The sequence below is a fragment of the Sebastes fasciatus genome, chromosome 23 (genome assembly GCF_043250625.1).
Source record: "Sebastes fasciatus isolate fSebFas1 chromosome 23, fSebFas1.pri, whole genome shotgun sequence".
Classification (NCBI taxonomy): Eukaryota; Metazoa; Chordata; class Actinopteri; order Perciformes; family Sebastidae; genus Sebastes; species Sebastes fasciatus.
The window spans coordinates 18,922,321-18,939,034 of NC_133817.1; the positions used below are offsets into that span (position 1 = coordinate 18,922,321).

Consider the following 16,714-nt stretch of genomic DNA (forward strand, 5'->3'; position numbering starts at 1 on the left):
CATACTATTGTATATTGTTTTGCGTCATATAGGCACAGCATGGGGGCAAAATAGATAGAAAGTCAGAATAGCATTGCGTCAACTATTGCAATTACTTTAGAAGCATTGCCTGCAGTTCTTCAAGAACAAACAACTTCGATTCTCTTGCCATAGGCAGCAGGAGGCAAGAGGGTATGACAAAGGATGGAAATACTGTCATTGGTTTCTGCTTCACGCCCACGCCACATTTTATTGTGCAGTACGAACATCCTGTCTTGACCTAGAAAGTATGCTACATTTGACATGGCTGGTGGCGCCATTATTATAGCTTTTTCTTTTGTTGCCACTGCTCCAACATGGTGATTACTGTACATGTCCCTGTCATCTACTGTACTGGTAGCTAGCCCACTGCCTTCACATTCTGTGACAGGTCTTGCGGGCATTGAACAGACCACCAGGATATACTGAAAGAAGCAATTGAGTTGCATTATGGGAACTGCAGGTGCAATTATAGAATAAAAGTCAGGATATCTTGGCCTCTGCTGCTTTTTAAAGGTGTCATATTGTAAAAAGTGAGATTTTCAGGTTTTCTATATTAAAAAGCAGGTTTAAGTGCTATATCAATACTGTTAAACTATCAAAACACTCAATATACGGAGAAACACACACAGCCCGTATTCAGAAACTGTGCGTTTGAAACAAACCGTTAGGATTTCTTCCAATTGTGATGTCACAAACATACAATATTTACACCATTACACGGTTTTAAACGTAAACATTCTAAATGTGTCCCAGTTTATTTCCTGTTGCAGTGTATGTAAATAACATCAGCTGACAGGAATTAAACGTGGACCCAAACTGTTGCCTAGCGACGCAATTCCGTTGAAATGCACTAAAACAGAGCGTTTTAGACAGAGGGTAAATGCAGGTATATTCAGACAGACAGTATGAGGAAAATAAAGTTTTTTTTTAACATTACAGAATGCTAATATGTTCTTTTAGAAACACAAAATACAAGTATGAACCTGAAAATGAGCATGATATGGGACCTTTAACATGTCTCTTGCAAGCCCTATGAAAGTACAAAATAGTCATATTTCTTCCGTAAATTCAGCTGTAGCCTGAATATGAGTCATTTGTGCTGCTCGACAACCTTCAACTCATATGATGGGCCACACACTCCACAAAGTGAGGTGCACACATTACATTTATTTGTGAGTGACAGTACAGTAAGCTGTAATTCCTTTCAGCTCTCAGCCTACATTTCTTCTCTCTGTCTCCACAATGTAAAGGTCAGAGTTTTTATGGAAACTCCTAGTGCAATTATTAAGTATAGTAGTATAGTTTTGTTTACACCATTAATTCTTGCTAATCATTTATATGGGAAGTTCGAGGATAAAACATGGATATTTTTTACTATATAACACTACTAAATAATACTTACAGAGCATGAGCTCATTATTGTCTAATACAGAAAGTAGTAATACACCTGAGCATCTGTTTACTGCATTATAAGGTAAATATGTGTAATCCATGACAGGATACAGATAGTTTAGCACTTGTTAAAGAGCCATTAGAGATCTAATTCTGAAGAAGAGTTAGATTAATAATTAAAGGTTCAGGGAGGGAAATGTGTTTGGATTTCAGTGTGCATTTTGAGGTTATGGGTTTGATGATTACATTATGGTACATGTGGTTTAAAGGTCCCATATCATGCTCATTTTCAGGTTCATACTTGTATTTCGTGTTTCTACTAGAACATGTTAACATGCTGTAATGTTCAAAAAAATCTTTATTTTCCTCACACTGTCTGCCTGAATATACCTGTATTTACCCTCTCTGTCTGAAACGCTCCGTTTTAGTGCATTTTTACAGAATTGCAACAGAATTGCGTTGCTAGGCAACAGCTTGGGTCCATGTGTACTTCCTGTCAGCTGTTGACATTCACATACACTGCAACCAGGAAATAAACTGGTACACATTTAGAATGTTTACATTTAAAATTGTGTCAAGGGTCTAAATATTTGTATATGCGTGACATCACGAATGGGCAGAAATCCTGACAGCTTGTTTCAAAAGCTCAGTTTCCGAATACGGGCTGTGTGTATTTCCCTGTGGATTGAGTGTTTCTATACTTTCACAGTATTTATATAGGACTTTAGCCTGCTTTATAATAAAAAAAACATTTATATAGTGCAACTTTTTTATAATATGGGACCTTTAAATCATTTTTTTTTTATCATTTGGGTTCAATTTTAGTTGTATTGAATATGTTTGTCAGTGTAAAGCTTTTGACATACACAAACAATCAGTTGTCCCCCCCTGCACCACTTCTTCAAGTCGATGGCATCCCCTCCTCACAGCCACTTGGCAACGCGTGCGCAAAAGGAGGAAAATGTGGAGATGCCTCTGCGCCAACATTACAATATCCCAATCCTCCTGGATAATGTACGGACGCGTTAATTGGACCCAGAAGTGACTGGACATACGGATTAAAAACACCAGGATTGAAATGAGTTCCAGCAGCAACAACAACAACAACTCAGAGAAGCCACCAGGTGAGGATGGAGAGCCACATTTTGCGCTCCTCAGAGCTGGCATCTTGGGTTTGGTTTTCTTCCTCGCAACATGTGGCAACCTCTTCTTCTTGGGCACACTGTTGAAGAAGCGCAAGAGGAACACGAAGAGGACCCAGCTGTTCCTGCTGCACCTGTGCTTGGCGGATCTGGTGGTGGCTTTTTTCCAAGTCCTGCCGCAGTTTCTCATGGAGATTACGCACAGGTTCCGAGGCACGGACTTCCTGTGCCGCTCCGTGAAGTACCTGCAGGTGGTCGGGATGTTCGCCTCCACCTACATGATAGTAGCCATGACCATAGACCGGTACCATGCAGTGTGTAAACCCATGGTTTCCTTCTTGAAGGGCTCGTTTAGGAGATCCCTCTCCATAGGCGCAGCGTGGATCATCTCTCTCGCCTTCAGCTCTCCTCAGATCTCCATCTTCTCCCTCCAGGAGGTGGAGGAGAACCGTTTCGACTGCTGGGCCACGTTTATAGAACCCTGGGGCAGCAGGATCTACATCACCTGGATCAGCCTGTCGGTGTTTATCCTGCCTGCGGTCATTGTGCTCTATTGCCAAATAAGAATCTGCACCACCATCTACTTCAACATGAAGAGGAAGGCTCTGCAGGCAGGGCGCGCGGGCACCGAGGGTGGGGGGGTGTCCAATGCCATGATGAAGACTGTGAAGATGACTTTTGTCATTATAATGACTTATACTGTGTGTTGGAGCCCATTCTTTGTGGTCCAGTTGTGGTCTGTATGGAGCCCCAGCAGTGCGCCTACCCAAGGTTTGTCCACATGACGTCCTCCATCCTTTTGAGGACCAAAGATAACATTTTATATATTTATAATGAATATTTTTCTGCCACCTTTCCGGTCCTCTCTTTTTTAAGAGTGTAGTTTGTTTTACACATTTTGTCTCCGTCTGTCTTTCTTTATCTCACAGGTCCAGTGTTTGCCATCATCATGCTGCTGGCCAGTCTCAACAGCTGCACCAACCCCTGGATATATCTCTACTATAGCTAGAAAAAACACATGCATGAACTAACCCTTTGATATATCTTTACTAAACTCGGAAAAAAAAGTTTGGAAATTTGTGTTTGGTGGATTATTTCTCTGTTGTTACAATGCTAATGGTCATTGTATTTTACATCGTTGGAAAGCCTGTTTATTTACCTTCACGATGATGTCCAACTTGTAAGGATCATGCATTTGTGGGATGAGCAGCACAGATGATTATGTGGGTAGCGCCCATGAAAAATTTGCCAAAATGCTCCGTCAATGGTAAACAGTGTATTCTCCTGTTGGTAGTGACTCTTGTTTTGAGTTGTTTGGTGGATTGGATGATTGAACTCTCTATCAGTAACAAGGAACAAACAAGACATATTGGCTCTTTTACACTTTATTCATTTAATACACCGTCAGGAGCCTCAGTAGCGGGTGAGTTCAATCATCCAATCCACCAAACAACTCAAAACAAGAGTCACTATTAGATAGATACACTGTTTACCATTGGCGGAGCATTTTGGCGATTTTTTCTTGGGCGCTACCCACATAATCAGCTGTGCTGCTCATCACACAAATGCATGATCCTTACAAGTTGGACATCATTGTGAAGGTGAATAAACAGGCTTTCCAAAGATGTAAAATGAAATGCCAGTTAGCATTGTAACAACAGAGAAATAATCCACCAAACACAAGTTTCCAAACTTTTTTTTCCGAGTTTATATAAACAAAATTGCATGAACTACTGTAGCTACTCATGCTTCATGTTAAGGAATACATGTCACCTGAGATTAGGGCTGTCAAAGTTGAAATGATATTAAGGCGTTAACGCAAATTTGTTTTAACGCCACTAATTTCTTTAACGCAGTAACGCAGTTTGCCATTTTTAGGTTGTAGTGGGATAGAACTAGAAAACCCAGGAATCCATTGGAACAATGTCATACTAGCTTGTCGTGATGGAGGTTAAATAACGCTCCAAACTTGTGCTAAACTTTGGCGAGGAAAAACTGTCATGGCCATTTTCAAAGAGGTCCCTTGACCTCTGACCTCAAGATATGTGACTGAAAATGGGTTCTATGGGTACCCACGAGTCTCCCCTTTACAGACATGCCCACTTTATGATAATCACATGCAGTTTTGGGCAAGTCAGCACACTGACACACTGACAGCTGTTGTTGCCTGTTGGACTTGAGTTTGCCATGTTATGATTTGAGCATATTTTGTATGCTAAATGCAGTACCTGTGAGGGTTTCTGGACAATATTTATCATTGTTTTGCATTGTTAATTGATTTTCCAACAATAAATATATACATATATTTGCATAAAGCAAGCACATTTGTCCACTCCCATGCTGATAAGAGTATAAAATACTTGACAAATCTCCCTTTAAGGTACATTTTAACATTAAAAATGTCACAATTAACTATGGACAATCATGTGATTAATCACGATTAAATATTTGAATCGATTGACAGCCCTATCTGAGATACAATCCAGGGCCCGACTTACTCCAGATAAAGTCCATCATGGATCCTGTGTTTTAAATATATGTAGTTGTGTATGAATCTAACTGGATGACTGTCAGCATTGCTGTATGAATATTAGCTTGGTTTTCTCTTAGCATCTTCCAGTATTTTGTCAGTTAATGTTTCAGCGATCTCACAAATAAAACATCCCATCATGCATGAAAGAAAAGCCCATATGTTATACGTTTTTAGCAGAGTAGTTTGCAGCTGTGAAACAGGCTAAGACACGGTGCTTAATGCATACTAAAATATGCCAGCATCTTTTCCCCGAGCGTACCAACACTTACACAGAGCACAGTACATTATGCAGTGCTGTAGGAAATAGGATTTTCAAAATAAACCTGCTTTAGAAAAAAAAAAAGTCGAGACATAAACCTGGATTTTCTTTCTACACACATACAGAGAAGTATAATGCCAGACTATTCATCATCCACAGACTACTCATTTTTAATGTTCTGTAAATATTTCTTATGTAATTAAAATGTAAATTGCAGCATCTCTTCCTTCTGCTTGTGTTGCTTTGCCTTTTTTTGTCTGATCACAAGTAAACATTGAACAATATGGTTTGTTATATTCAGTACAATAAATAAATGATAATTTACTACTTACAGCACTGACGTCCCCCTCTTCAATATGCCTGCAACAGACGGGGGGAAATTAATTTGTTTCTGTAGCATAGATGGAAAGCACCTATCGGAATTGACTATTATCGTAAGGCCTTCTGTATATAATCTTTTACTTTAACCTTATTGTTGGGTCTGTTATGTATTGATTCCTGTTATTTCATTATGAACATTTCATTCCTTAGTCCTTTCTGATTGATCGTCAGTTACATTACCCTGGCTGTGAACGGCTTTGTAACTTAATATTGCGCATTTCCAGAAACAATTAATATTACTCCACTGTACTTCCCAAGGACCAAATCCTATAAAGATAAGCGCAAGTCTCAAAGAGACAAATCGAATGCACGGCGATGACGTCGTTTTGTTTTTCCTGCCGAGACGCGGAGCAACGAGATTACAGCAATTTCATTTCATTAATAATATTTGTCGGTGTCGTTCCTTGCCGTGGAAATGTATCATCTTGTGACCCTTTTCATGTAATGCAAAACCCAGGAGTCATTTCATATTGCACTTCACAAATCCTTTCATACGTGCAAGCAATCATATTGTAATTAATTTGAAACCAATTTAGCCTCACAAGCAAAAGCTCCATCATGTCATCATGAGGGTATGCAGCCTTTTAATCCAAGTTATTAAAGCCTTGCTATGCTCAATTAAAATCATAACAGGTGTTTTTTTCCCTCTCTTGTCACAACCACAGACAGTTGATTTCTCTTTTCATCACAGGTTTAAAAATACAATGTTTTCTCATGGTGACAATCAACCCTAAACTGTTCCACAGATTGTGTGACCAGGCCTGCTACTGTGTAGAGACAGCCTATGGCGCATCTCATCCTGGAAAGCTGCTCCAAATAGGATTAGGTACCTCACTTGACCAAAATACTATGATGACTAATTCAGAGCCCACGGGTGGAAAAGTGGGAGATAAATCCTGCAGCTGGTTCACGTTCATGTCACTGTGGCGGGTTTAAAACAATCACCAGGGACATAGTGGACACAAACACAGCCCCCTCTGAGAGGAGCGCACGCTTTAAGAAACGTGTTAACAATACCCTTTATTCTACTTAAAGTAAATCCACAGCTGATTTTTTTCTGTGAAGCAGAACATTTTGGACTTGAAGGAGACTGCACAGAATGACAGTGTGACGCCAGCAGACAATCAATCGCAGCCACAGAGAGAAAATGAGCCTCTGCGTCCGTGGACATGATTGCTGGCGAACACCGATGTCACTGTCATTACATGTATGATTGGGGCTGTTTGAACGTGAATGAGAATTGATTTGATGTACATCGACACATCGAGCAGTAGCTGTTCCAGTCCAGTAAATACCAGAGCTTAATCATTTTTTTTCCCAGTTTGTGTGTCTAGGTTTTAAAAAAAGGGTTTCAGACATGATTCGTGGTGAGTCATTCATAAATTATAGGATGATGTAGAAATCACAACTGAGATCCAATCATGTAAAAATTGTAAACATATAAATATGTATCAGTAATGCATAGCAACAAGCAGCTGAGAATCAATGTTTCAGTGACGCTTTGAAGACGGTCATACAGTGCCCCCATATGGACAAAACAGATAATACAATAGGCCTTTCTCACAGCAGATATTTTGACTTGACATTGTGGGAAAGCACAGGTGTTACATGTCAAAATGTTTGCTGTGGAAAAAGGCTTATGGATATGAGAGAAACGTTGCAGAACAACGAGTACCAATAGAGTTTTATAAGACAGTTTGTGCTGCTGTACTTCACGTATTGGAGCATGTGCAACATATCACCAAAATAATGGTAACCAATCTCATTTCAGAAGTCCGCAGATTGCGAGATCAGAGCAGCATGGAGGATATATAATCTTCTAAAATGTTCTGCTTCTCTTTAAAAACAGCGCCGTCTCTCTTCAGGCGGGCTACCTCAGTCTCCAGAGCATGGATTTTGGCCACGGTGCTCTCCTCCCTGCGATCCAGCTCCAAGATCTTCGAGTGCAAACTCAAGATCTTGCGCCAAAGCTGATCGTTGTCCGTGTCCGGCCTGCAGTACGAGTGCTCGTAAAAGCAAATGTGCTCTCCCCCGCAGGGTCCCCTCTCCTCCGAAAAGCAGGCTTTGTCTTTGACCGTTTCCACGGGGACGAAGCTAAAAGCCTGGCCCAGCGCCGCTTGGAGGGCATCCACATTTTCCCGTCCATCCGAGAAAGGGCCGAGAGACTCGCAGCACAACACAGTCACAATCGAGTCGGCCTGCTCTTCAGGATGCAGCTCATCGCGTGGGGACAGTACGAGGCAGGATACTGTTGGCGTTCCACCGTCACCTGGTAACTCACAAGCAGCAGTCCGTACCTCTAAGAGATCTGAATGACAGGTGACGCCAGTGTCCAGCGACACCAGAGGTGGTTCAAATATCATCTCTGTGCTGTTTGTCGTACTTGACTGGACCTTTTTGCATGTTCTGCTCAAAATGAGTGGCCTCTTGCTGAGAGGAGAGTCAAATCCTGTGGGCTCAATGTCCAAAGTCCTGGGTTTGGCCTTGGGGCTTCTTTTAATGGGTGTAACTTTTTTCTCTTCATCCTGAGATAAAATAAGATACGTCTGGTCAATCACAGGCAATGCAAATAATAATACGAAATGAAGAAGAGGCTTGTTGCACACCAGAAAATCTCAATGAACCTAAAACTTCTTGGTCTTTTATGCAAGTGAAAGTGCTCTTCCTCTTTCAGAAATTGTTTAAATATATACCAATAAGTTGGTCCAGAGCTAAATTTTGTGATGTGCAGTAAGCCCTTACTTCCATGTTAGATCTGTGATCGATGTTGAGACAGGGGAAACAAGACAGACACATACATCCTCAATGGAAGGAAATACGGTTGGGACGGCCGTGTTCTTCAGGTAGCGGATGCCCCATCGAATATCAAAGCAGTCCTCTGTAAAATGCTCGCTGCAGAGATACTGATGTCGACTCGGGGACCACTCCTCCCGTCTCATGTTGTCCACCCATTTCTGAAGCCTGGACTTGTCTTGCAAGGGAAACCTGTGTCGGGAGAGAGATAACAACATAAAGTAAAAGGCTGGCTTGAAACTAAAGGCAAGGCAAGGCAGCTTTATTTGTAGAGCACATTTCAGCAACAGGGCAATTCAAAGTGCTTTACATAAACATTGAAGAACATTGCGACAAAGTGCAAAAGAACATTAAGACATAATTAAAACAGTTATAAAAACATTAAAGATTAGAAAATAAAAACAAGCTAAAAATAAAAGCTAGGATAGAAGCTAAAATAGAAATATAACACACAAGAGTAAAAGCTCTAGTGCAGTATAAGATCATTATCTGGTTTCATAAAAGGCAGCAAACAGAAAGTTTTAATCTTTGATTTAAAAGAACTCAGAGTTGGAGTTGGTCCTGCAGGTTTCTGGGAGCTTGTTCCAGATATGTGGTGCATAAAAACTGAACGCTGCTTCTTCTGCATGTTTAGTTCTGACTCTGGGGACACTAAGCAGACCTGATCCAGATGACCTGAGAGGTCTGGATGGTTCATAACATAGCAGAACATCAGAAATGTATTTTGGCCCTATACCATTTAGTGCTTTGTAAACCAGCAGCAGTATTTTGAAATCAATTCTCTGAGAGACAGGGAGCCAGAGTAGAGACTTCAGAACTGGACTGATGTGATCCACTTTCTTGAAACTTACTGAAACTATCATGGGTTTCAGCATCAGCTGTCACTTGAATGTCACATTATTTGTAAGGTTCATCATTACTCCACATTCAGTCCAACAGTCTAATCCTTGTGCCATTACAAGCAGGTAACCATAGCAATACATTATATAACCTCACACTACTGTCATGATATTATTGTTAACTTCTCACTGCCTCTATAACTAATCATATCTTTGACTAAAGATGCTAATGATAACAGAGATTGGACACTGACAGCTAAACCAAACAACTATTTAAACTCAGACACACACCCTAAAGAAAGCAGATTAACATAATAACATACGGGTAGAAGCTGACTCTCTTGTTTTCTTGTTTAGACGCAGTTCCTCCGCGGTTACAGCACACTTTCACAGCGCAGTACCGGGGCATCACTGCGGTGAAACTGCATGAAAACACTTCACAGAGGCAAGTTTGTTGCTTTTGAAAACACAAACCACCACTTGTAAGCTGTTACTTCCGGGTTGCCGTTCTCAAAGCGGAAATGACGTTTACTTCGTTACCAAGATAGTACACGTCCCATCTATGATGACAAACGGTTGCACAACTAGGGGACATTAAGATAAGATCAGATATTCCTTTATTAGTCCCGCAGTGGGGACATTTGCAGTGTACAGCAGTAAAGGGGATAGTGCAAAAAAACAAGATGCATCAGCTAACACTGTAAAAAAAGAAGAGCTAAACAAAGTGTAACAAAATATGAACCATTTAAATAGAAGGAAGTATAAAAATAGGAGCAGTATATACAGTATTGACAATAAACAGACTATTAACAAAATTGCACAAGTGGAAAATGATATTGCACAGTGAGAATGAATGAATGAATGAATGAATGAATGAAATTCCACCTGGAACTATCAGGTTATTGTCAGTTTTTTTGGTGTGTTAGTGGTCTACTGGGAGCAGTGCTGGTTGTGGAGTCTGACAACTGCTGGAAGGAAGGACCTTATCTTATGTAGACAATAAAAACAGCTCTATGTTGCATGTTTTTTTAAATAACTGAAAAAAAGATGCATCTCTCTTTTTTTCTTTTAAAGGCTGAATTATGATGATTCTTTCCTAAACAGTTGCATGAAAGCTTATACCAAGTGTACAGTCTTGACAGTTTTTTTTTTAAAGAAATCCTTTCACAGATTGGTGTTGAAGACCATATTTTCTCTCTATCACCCCGATTCACAGAGGTCTTAGAGTTCGAAAGTAACTTAGAGATCAACCCTTGCATTTAACACTTGTTTTACACCGAGACGACAACAAGAGAAATGCCACTTCTGCCTAAATAGAGCTAAAATTAAAAAAAAAAAAAAAGAGGATCATATAGCACATGCAAAAGCATTTTAAAAACTGGGGGGAAAAAAGTTCGGAAACTTGTGTTTGGTCGATTATTTCTCTGAAAATATCAGGTTATTGTCCGTTTTTAGGTGTGTAAGTGGTCTACTAAAATAAGAATAAGTACAATTATAATGTAAACATTCATCACCTATGTCATGCAAAAAATAGGTAGAAAATACACATATAAACTAAATAATATATTTTACTGCTCTGGAAACATGTTTAAGTGTCATACCTCAATGATAATGCCAAAAATAACAGAGCAAAGCGAAGACGGAAGTTTGAAGCAGCTTACCATCTTGTTGTCTTTGCTTCGCTTGTATTCTTTCCATGGATGTATTTCTGGACTATATCACGTGTGCACTGTTTCCACCAATCACAGTGATCTGAGTCATCAGTGTTAAGAAAATGGACCAATCGCGTTGCGAGTCGTGGTGTTACCGTTCCAGAATGCATCTCGTCAACAACTCTGTCGTTTCTCATCAGCTGGAGCTGTGAGGCGGCGGTTGGACTGGAGTATCCTCGGGCTGTTTGTCACCTCGTCTCCTCGTCTCCAAGGTAATCTTCTCTTCCAATACGCATTAACCTTATTTATCCTGGGTAGTTTATCTGACAACAAATCAGAGTATCATTAACAAGCTTTTTTGAAGGCAGAGCTGGTTTAAGTTCTTCCTTAAACTGTCTCTCTCTCTTCACAGCCTCAAAAGGTGCCAAAACCAGCAGCAGTAGTCATGGCCACAGCGCAGGCGGTGTTGCTACTAGCAGTGCACATCCTGCTGATCTCAGAGTTCATCCTGGCCAAGAGGGACTACTATGAGATACTGGGGGTTCCCAGAGATGCCCCTGAACGCCTCATCAAGAAGGCCTTCCACAAGCTGGCCCTGAAGTACCATCCGGACAGAAACAAGGAGCCAGACGCAGAGGCCAAGTTCAGGGAGATAGCAGAGGGTAAGTGTCTGAGGCACTAGTACAGTATGTCAATCCAGGGCAATGGGGGAAATACTTTGAATTTAGATTATATATTTATAGAATTGGTATAAGTAAATTGAGAAATGTCAGTGACAGAGGTTGGGTTTGGTTCAAAGTATTTTTAGATAGATAGATAGTAACTTTATTGATCCTGAGGGAAATTCAAGTTTCCAGCATCACAGTTCCATAGTGCAAAACATGTTAGTAAAAAGGCAGTAAAAAAGTTAGTAGTGCAAAGTACAAAAAAAATATACCAGATATACAAATACAAGGAGATTAAGAAAACTGTTAATAAAACTGAATATAGTGCAGGGTAACAGCTGTGATACACGACTATTAAAAAAAGTGAATATAGTGCAGAAGAGACTGTTAAAAATGAGTATAGTGCAGGGTAACTCCAGTAGCTTAGTCTATAAAAGTGCACTGTATGCACTTAATTGGTATTCTGTACAAAATCCAATAAATCCCATCCATATAACAATATTACTGCATCATTAAATGAGCAGAATTAATTTCATAAACAATTACATGTAAATTAATTAAATCCGATAGAAACATAAACGAAACATATATAAAAAACAAAAGGAAAGGACCAAAAACACAAGAAGATTACATTAAAAATAATAATAATAATAAATAAAAAAAGAGGTTAGGTTTGATATTGATATTTATATTGTAAGTTTTCCATGATGCAGTGGAATCTTCAAAAGGAATGTCTTTCATTTCTTCCCTGAAAGACATCAGTCATAACAGCAGGCTAATAATAGCTTGGCTTGTTTATTTTGTGAGGTGACACACGCTCAGGATGACAGCTGAGTGTTTACATCTATTTATTGGCACACCCTTCTCTAATGGGCCTCATTAAAGAAACAATCTGTTGTCTACGGGGTGTCTAACTACAGTTAGAAAAATGAACGGTATTTTGGAATTAACAGTCCAATAAGACAACATTTCTCTCTTGTTGTACAATAAACACATCACTACATTGCTCAAGATTGAACTTGGAATGTTAAAAATGTTCCTTCAGCAGTGTCATAGCAGCCAACACAATGAGTGATGTGTCTTTGTCTCTACCAGCATACGAGACGTTATCAGATGACAAGAGGAGGCGAGAGTACGACCAGTTTGGCCATGGCCCGTCGCCAGGTGAGGGCCACGGAGGAGGAGCAGGAGGAGGTGGCAACTACAACTTCAACCAGCACTACCAGTCCTTCAACTTTGATGACATTTTCAAAGACTATGACACTTTTGGTCAGCAACACCACCAGCACCACTTCCACTCCCACGCCCACGCCCAAGCACACGCCCACAATCAAGCCCACCAAAAGAGACACTTTGACAGCCACTTCCAGGCCCACCGGGAGGCTATGAACAGACAAAAGAGGCAGTTCCAGCAGGGGGGCTTCGGCGGAGGAGTCTTCGACGACATGTTTGAGGACTTGGAGAAGATGTTCTCCTTTCAGACGCACGGCTCCAGGACTGACGGACAATTCCAGAGCGCGGGAGGGAAGCAGCACTGCAGGACGGTGACCCAGCGCCGGGGCAACATGGTGACCACCTTCACCGACTGCTCCTGAGACGAGCAGGAGCAGCCACTTTGGGGACACTGCTGGGTTTTTAAGTTGTGGTATTTTCGGAATTGAATGCTAATTTATCACTTGGTGGAATATAGAGAGCAGGTTTCGTGTGGCTTTTTTGTAATTTTCTGTATGTAATTTCCCTCGGAACAAATATCCAAGCTGACCTGATAAAAGGGGCTGCTTCCAAAGCAATAACTCACTCGCATTATTGCTCATAGCACACAGTCATTATTTAGCTTTCCAGGTTCATTATGTTTACTTTAGTGTATGATGGTATAATCTATTAGACTCAGGTATGGCCTAAGGTTAAAACATAATTTGAATTTTCTTTTGAGAGCAATAAGATGTATTAAAACACCACAGGGACGTTCATTCTGCAGCTATTCGGGCCATACTGTTATTGTGCTCTCAACACATAAACCTTTCGTCTAAGCATAGCGTGCTCTGAACATGTTCATTTTCTCTCTTGGGTTTTATTCATTATCTTAAAAAAATTGGCAAAAAATGACAGTTTGAGTCTCACAAATTTCAAATTTATAGCACTTGCATCAAATATTTCTGCGAGATGTCTGCGTGCAAGTCGGCCATTATCAACTGTTACCTCGTTTTAGTTTTCTTCCTACAGAGCTGCATCTACCTACACTCGGTCAGGGGTAGGGAAAATAACATCAGTCCCATGACAAACGCTGGTAAACTTAGCCACGGGCAAAGTTTGTGTACTCTCTCTCAGCTGTTTTGTAACCAGTTGGTTACAAAAACCTCGTGGGGTCGCCTACCAGTGAAGCTGAATGGTCTGAAAAGTTTCCTACAACTGATCATAATGTGCAATATTTAGCACCTTTGCTCTTCATGTTGCCTATCTTTCATAGACAGTGCTACGCTGATGTCATTGTCTCATGTCTGCACTTTGTTTGTATGTGTGTGTGTGTGTGTGTGTGTGTGTGCACTGAGAGTGGCCTGAATGTCGACTGGTTGCATAATGTTTGGAGAATGAATAAAAAGATTCAAGAGCTACAGTAAAGTCTGTGTTTTGTATTGGGAGAGGAAATGTGTTGAAGTGAATTGGTCTTAATCATAAATATGATTTATTATTTCCATTAGTATTAATCTAAATATAAATGTAGTTTTACCTGTTAATTAAAATATTGTTACATTACATATGCCTCTGGGCCAAACACTAATGCAAATTTTGCATAAGATGATTAGTTGCCATGGTTCCTGTGCATTACATTTGATCAAGCTTTTCAGCCTACATTATATAGAATATTATATATTGCAGGCAGTGAGTAACTGTTCAGTGCTTTTTGCATGTGTTCCTTACTATACAGTAGCCTATAACCCAGAGGTTCTCGAACTTTTTGGGGCCAGACACATACATGTAATCATAACACCAACTAAGCATATGCTTACTACCGACTGTACTCTAATATGTCATTGTAACAATTTGTATTCTAAAATTGTTCAATCTAAATACGTGTTTCATAGTGATAAACAGAAACACGCGCTCGTTGCGCTCTGTGAAGTATGACAGATTGACGTGATGTGTCACAATCATGGAAGAGTTTCTATTGGCCCAAAGCTAACATGGGTGGGAGCAATGGACATAATATGGTTGTTTTATTGGCACAAATGGTCCCCATCTGTAGATATACACTTTTTTAATGATACAGCACAATTTTATAATTTATAGCTAATTATTTCACGGACCCTCGGGCAGAGTGCCACACACGTCCCTGAAATCCACATTGAGAATCACTGCTATGACCACCTGTTGTTCAAGATAAACGCCAGTAGAGAGCGTACTGTCACAACATAGGAGGGTTAGGGTTGAGACAGCTGAGACAGACAGAACGACAGCTGATGGGGAAGAAGCCCATTTGACAACAACAAAGACATTTTATTGTTTTAAAATTAGCATCTAGATGAGTTATATTACGGCATAGAGGGTATATTTATATCTACTTTTAGGAACTATAGTAAAAAGAGAGAGACGTTATTAAGCCGTTTTCTGTGTTTCAAATTTAATTTCCCTGCAAAAGTGATTAAACTATATTTGAATTGCGAGAATTGTGTTTGATTTTTACTTGATTTGGATAAAGACATGGATATTTTTGCAAAAAGCTTGCTTGATTTCTACCACACAGTAGTCGTGGCCCTCTTTATTCGATTGGGACAATTGCTCGGCACCCAGAAGTTCTGCTTGCAGCTTTGTCAAGAACCGTGGTATGGCTGCTTGTACCCGCCAAGTGTGAAGTTGATTGGATAAACTGTTCTCAAGATATGTGAAGTTGGCAGTCATACATTCATACACAGACAGAAAAACAGAGAATACTGCCTTTATAGTTAAATGATGCTGCTACAGTGCCACCTATTGGCCAGATGGTACCAAATTTGCCATGGTCACTGAGACGTCATATATACACATGTCCACCAAATGTGGAATTTTTTTTTGTAATATAAGCCCTACCCACAGCATATGGAACATCAACAATCCAAAAAAAACAACTTTTTCCGGCTTGGACCAGAGATGTTCTGTACCAGATTTGGTGACTTTTGTAGGAGGAGTAGCAAAAAATCTGATTTGGACAAAATTAAAAATGGCAGATAATCAGTCTAGATGCAAATGGGCGTGGCTTATATAGATTTGTCTGGACTCTCAAAAAGCAGGATAAAAAATAGTTTCTGAGATTCACGGTTCAAAAGTTACAGGCCAAGATGTAACGTTCATTGCTATAGCGCCACCATTTGGCCAAACTGCACCACATTCGACACCGAACTTCCTTGAGTCCCCAGCAATACCCCCGTCAAGATCGGATGAGCGGTTCTCAAGACATACCAATAGCACACAGAGAGAAGGACAGACAGACTCCTTGAAAGCAAGACTCCTTGCTTTATAATTAGATATTAAAGGGGCAGATACAACAATTAGATCAATTATACTATGCCTGGCATTTATTTTTCTGAGTTCCACTCATCACAGGAATATTTTTTAGAGGGAACAGCACATGACGAAGTGGAAGAATCTTTTTGCCTTAAAGCAACCAGCTGATTGTCTACGAGATCTGACCCCAAACAGATCAAAGGAAATGTGGAGTTTCCTTTATTATTCCAGGATATTCCCATTGAGATTTAAAATCTCTTTGACACGGGAGTCCTGCCCAAAACAACAGCATCAACTTTTCACATAAAAGCACAAACAACAGACTTAAAATAAAATAGCAAGAACTAAAAAACAATATAAGAAATTCCACATAAAAGAAACAAGCGACTTAAAACAAACCACAAATTGTATCAACCAATGAATTAGCAGTGCTGTTCAGCCACAGGACATGTGCATTTAGTTTCCAAAAGGTACCATTTTAAAAATGTTCCATGCTTATAAAACGACTTCAAAAGCACTTTCACCAAAGACGGTGCGGCTTCGAGGAATGACTTACAT

The 16,714-nt window shown here is 40.1% G+C and overlaps 3 protein-coding genes across 4 annotated transcripts; 2 read left to right on the forward strand and 1 right to left on the reverse strand.

Annotated features, from left to right (window-relative positions):
• Positions 1-2,491: 2,491 nt before the first annotated feature.
• On the forward strand, positions 2,492-3,564 carry avpr2l (arginine vasopressin receptor 2, like). Its single transcript, XM_074626424.1, has 2 exons — positions 2,492-3,326; positions 3,485-3,564. The coding sequence occupies exons 1-2, from the start codon at positions 2,492-2,494 to the stop codon at positions 3,562-3,564; spliced, it is 915 nt and encodes a 304-aa protein (XP_074482525.1).
• Positions 3,565-6,295: 2,731 nt separating this feature from the next.
• Positions 6,296-9,892, reverse strand: LOC141762305 (THAP domain-containing protein 5-like). 2 transcript variants are annotated; one of them, XM_074626363.1, is made up of 3 exons: positions 9,684-9,892; positions 8,527-8,713; positions 6,296-8,253 (listed from the first exon to the last, which is right to left on the reverse strand). In XM_074626363.1, exons 1-3 carry the CDS (start codon positions 9,767-9,769, stop codon positions 7,519-7,521), a joined length of 1,008 nt encoding a protein of 335 aa, XP_074482464.1. In that variant the 5' UTR covers positions 9,770-9,892; the 3' UTR covers positions 6,296-7,518. The 2 variants fall into 2 exon arrangements, with proteins under 2 accessions (XP_074482464.1, XP_074482465.1); XM_074626364.1 differs by having other exon boundaries at positions 9,652-9,805.
• A 1,233-nt stretch (positions 9,893-11,125) lies between these two features.
• Positions 11,126-14,287, forward strand: LOC141762306 (dnaJ homolog subfamily B member 9-like). The gene is made up of 3 exons (XM_074626365.1): positions 11,126-11,284; positions 11,425-11,674; positions 12,773-14,287. The coding sequence occupies exons 2-3, from the start codon at positions 11,458-11,460 to the stop codon at positions 13,270-13,272; spliced, it is 717 nt and encodes a 238-aa protein (XP_074482466.1). The 5' UTR covers positions 11,126-11,284; positions 11,425-11,457; the 3' UTR covers positions 13,273-14,287.
• Positions 14,288-16,714: the final 2,427 nt, after the last annotated feature.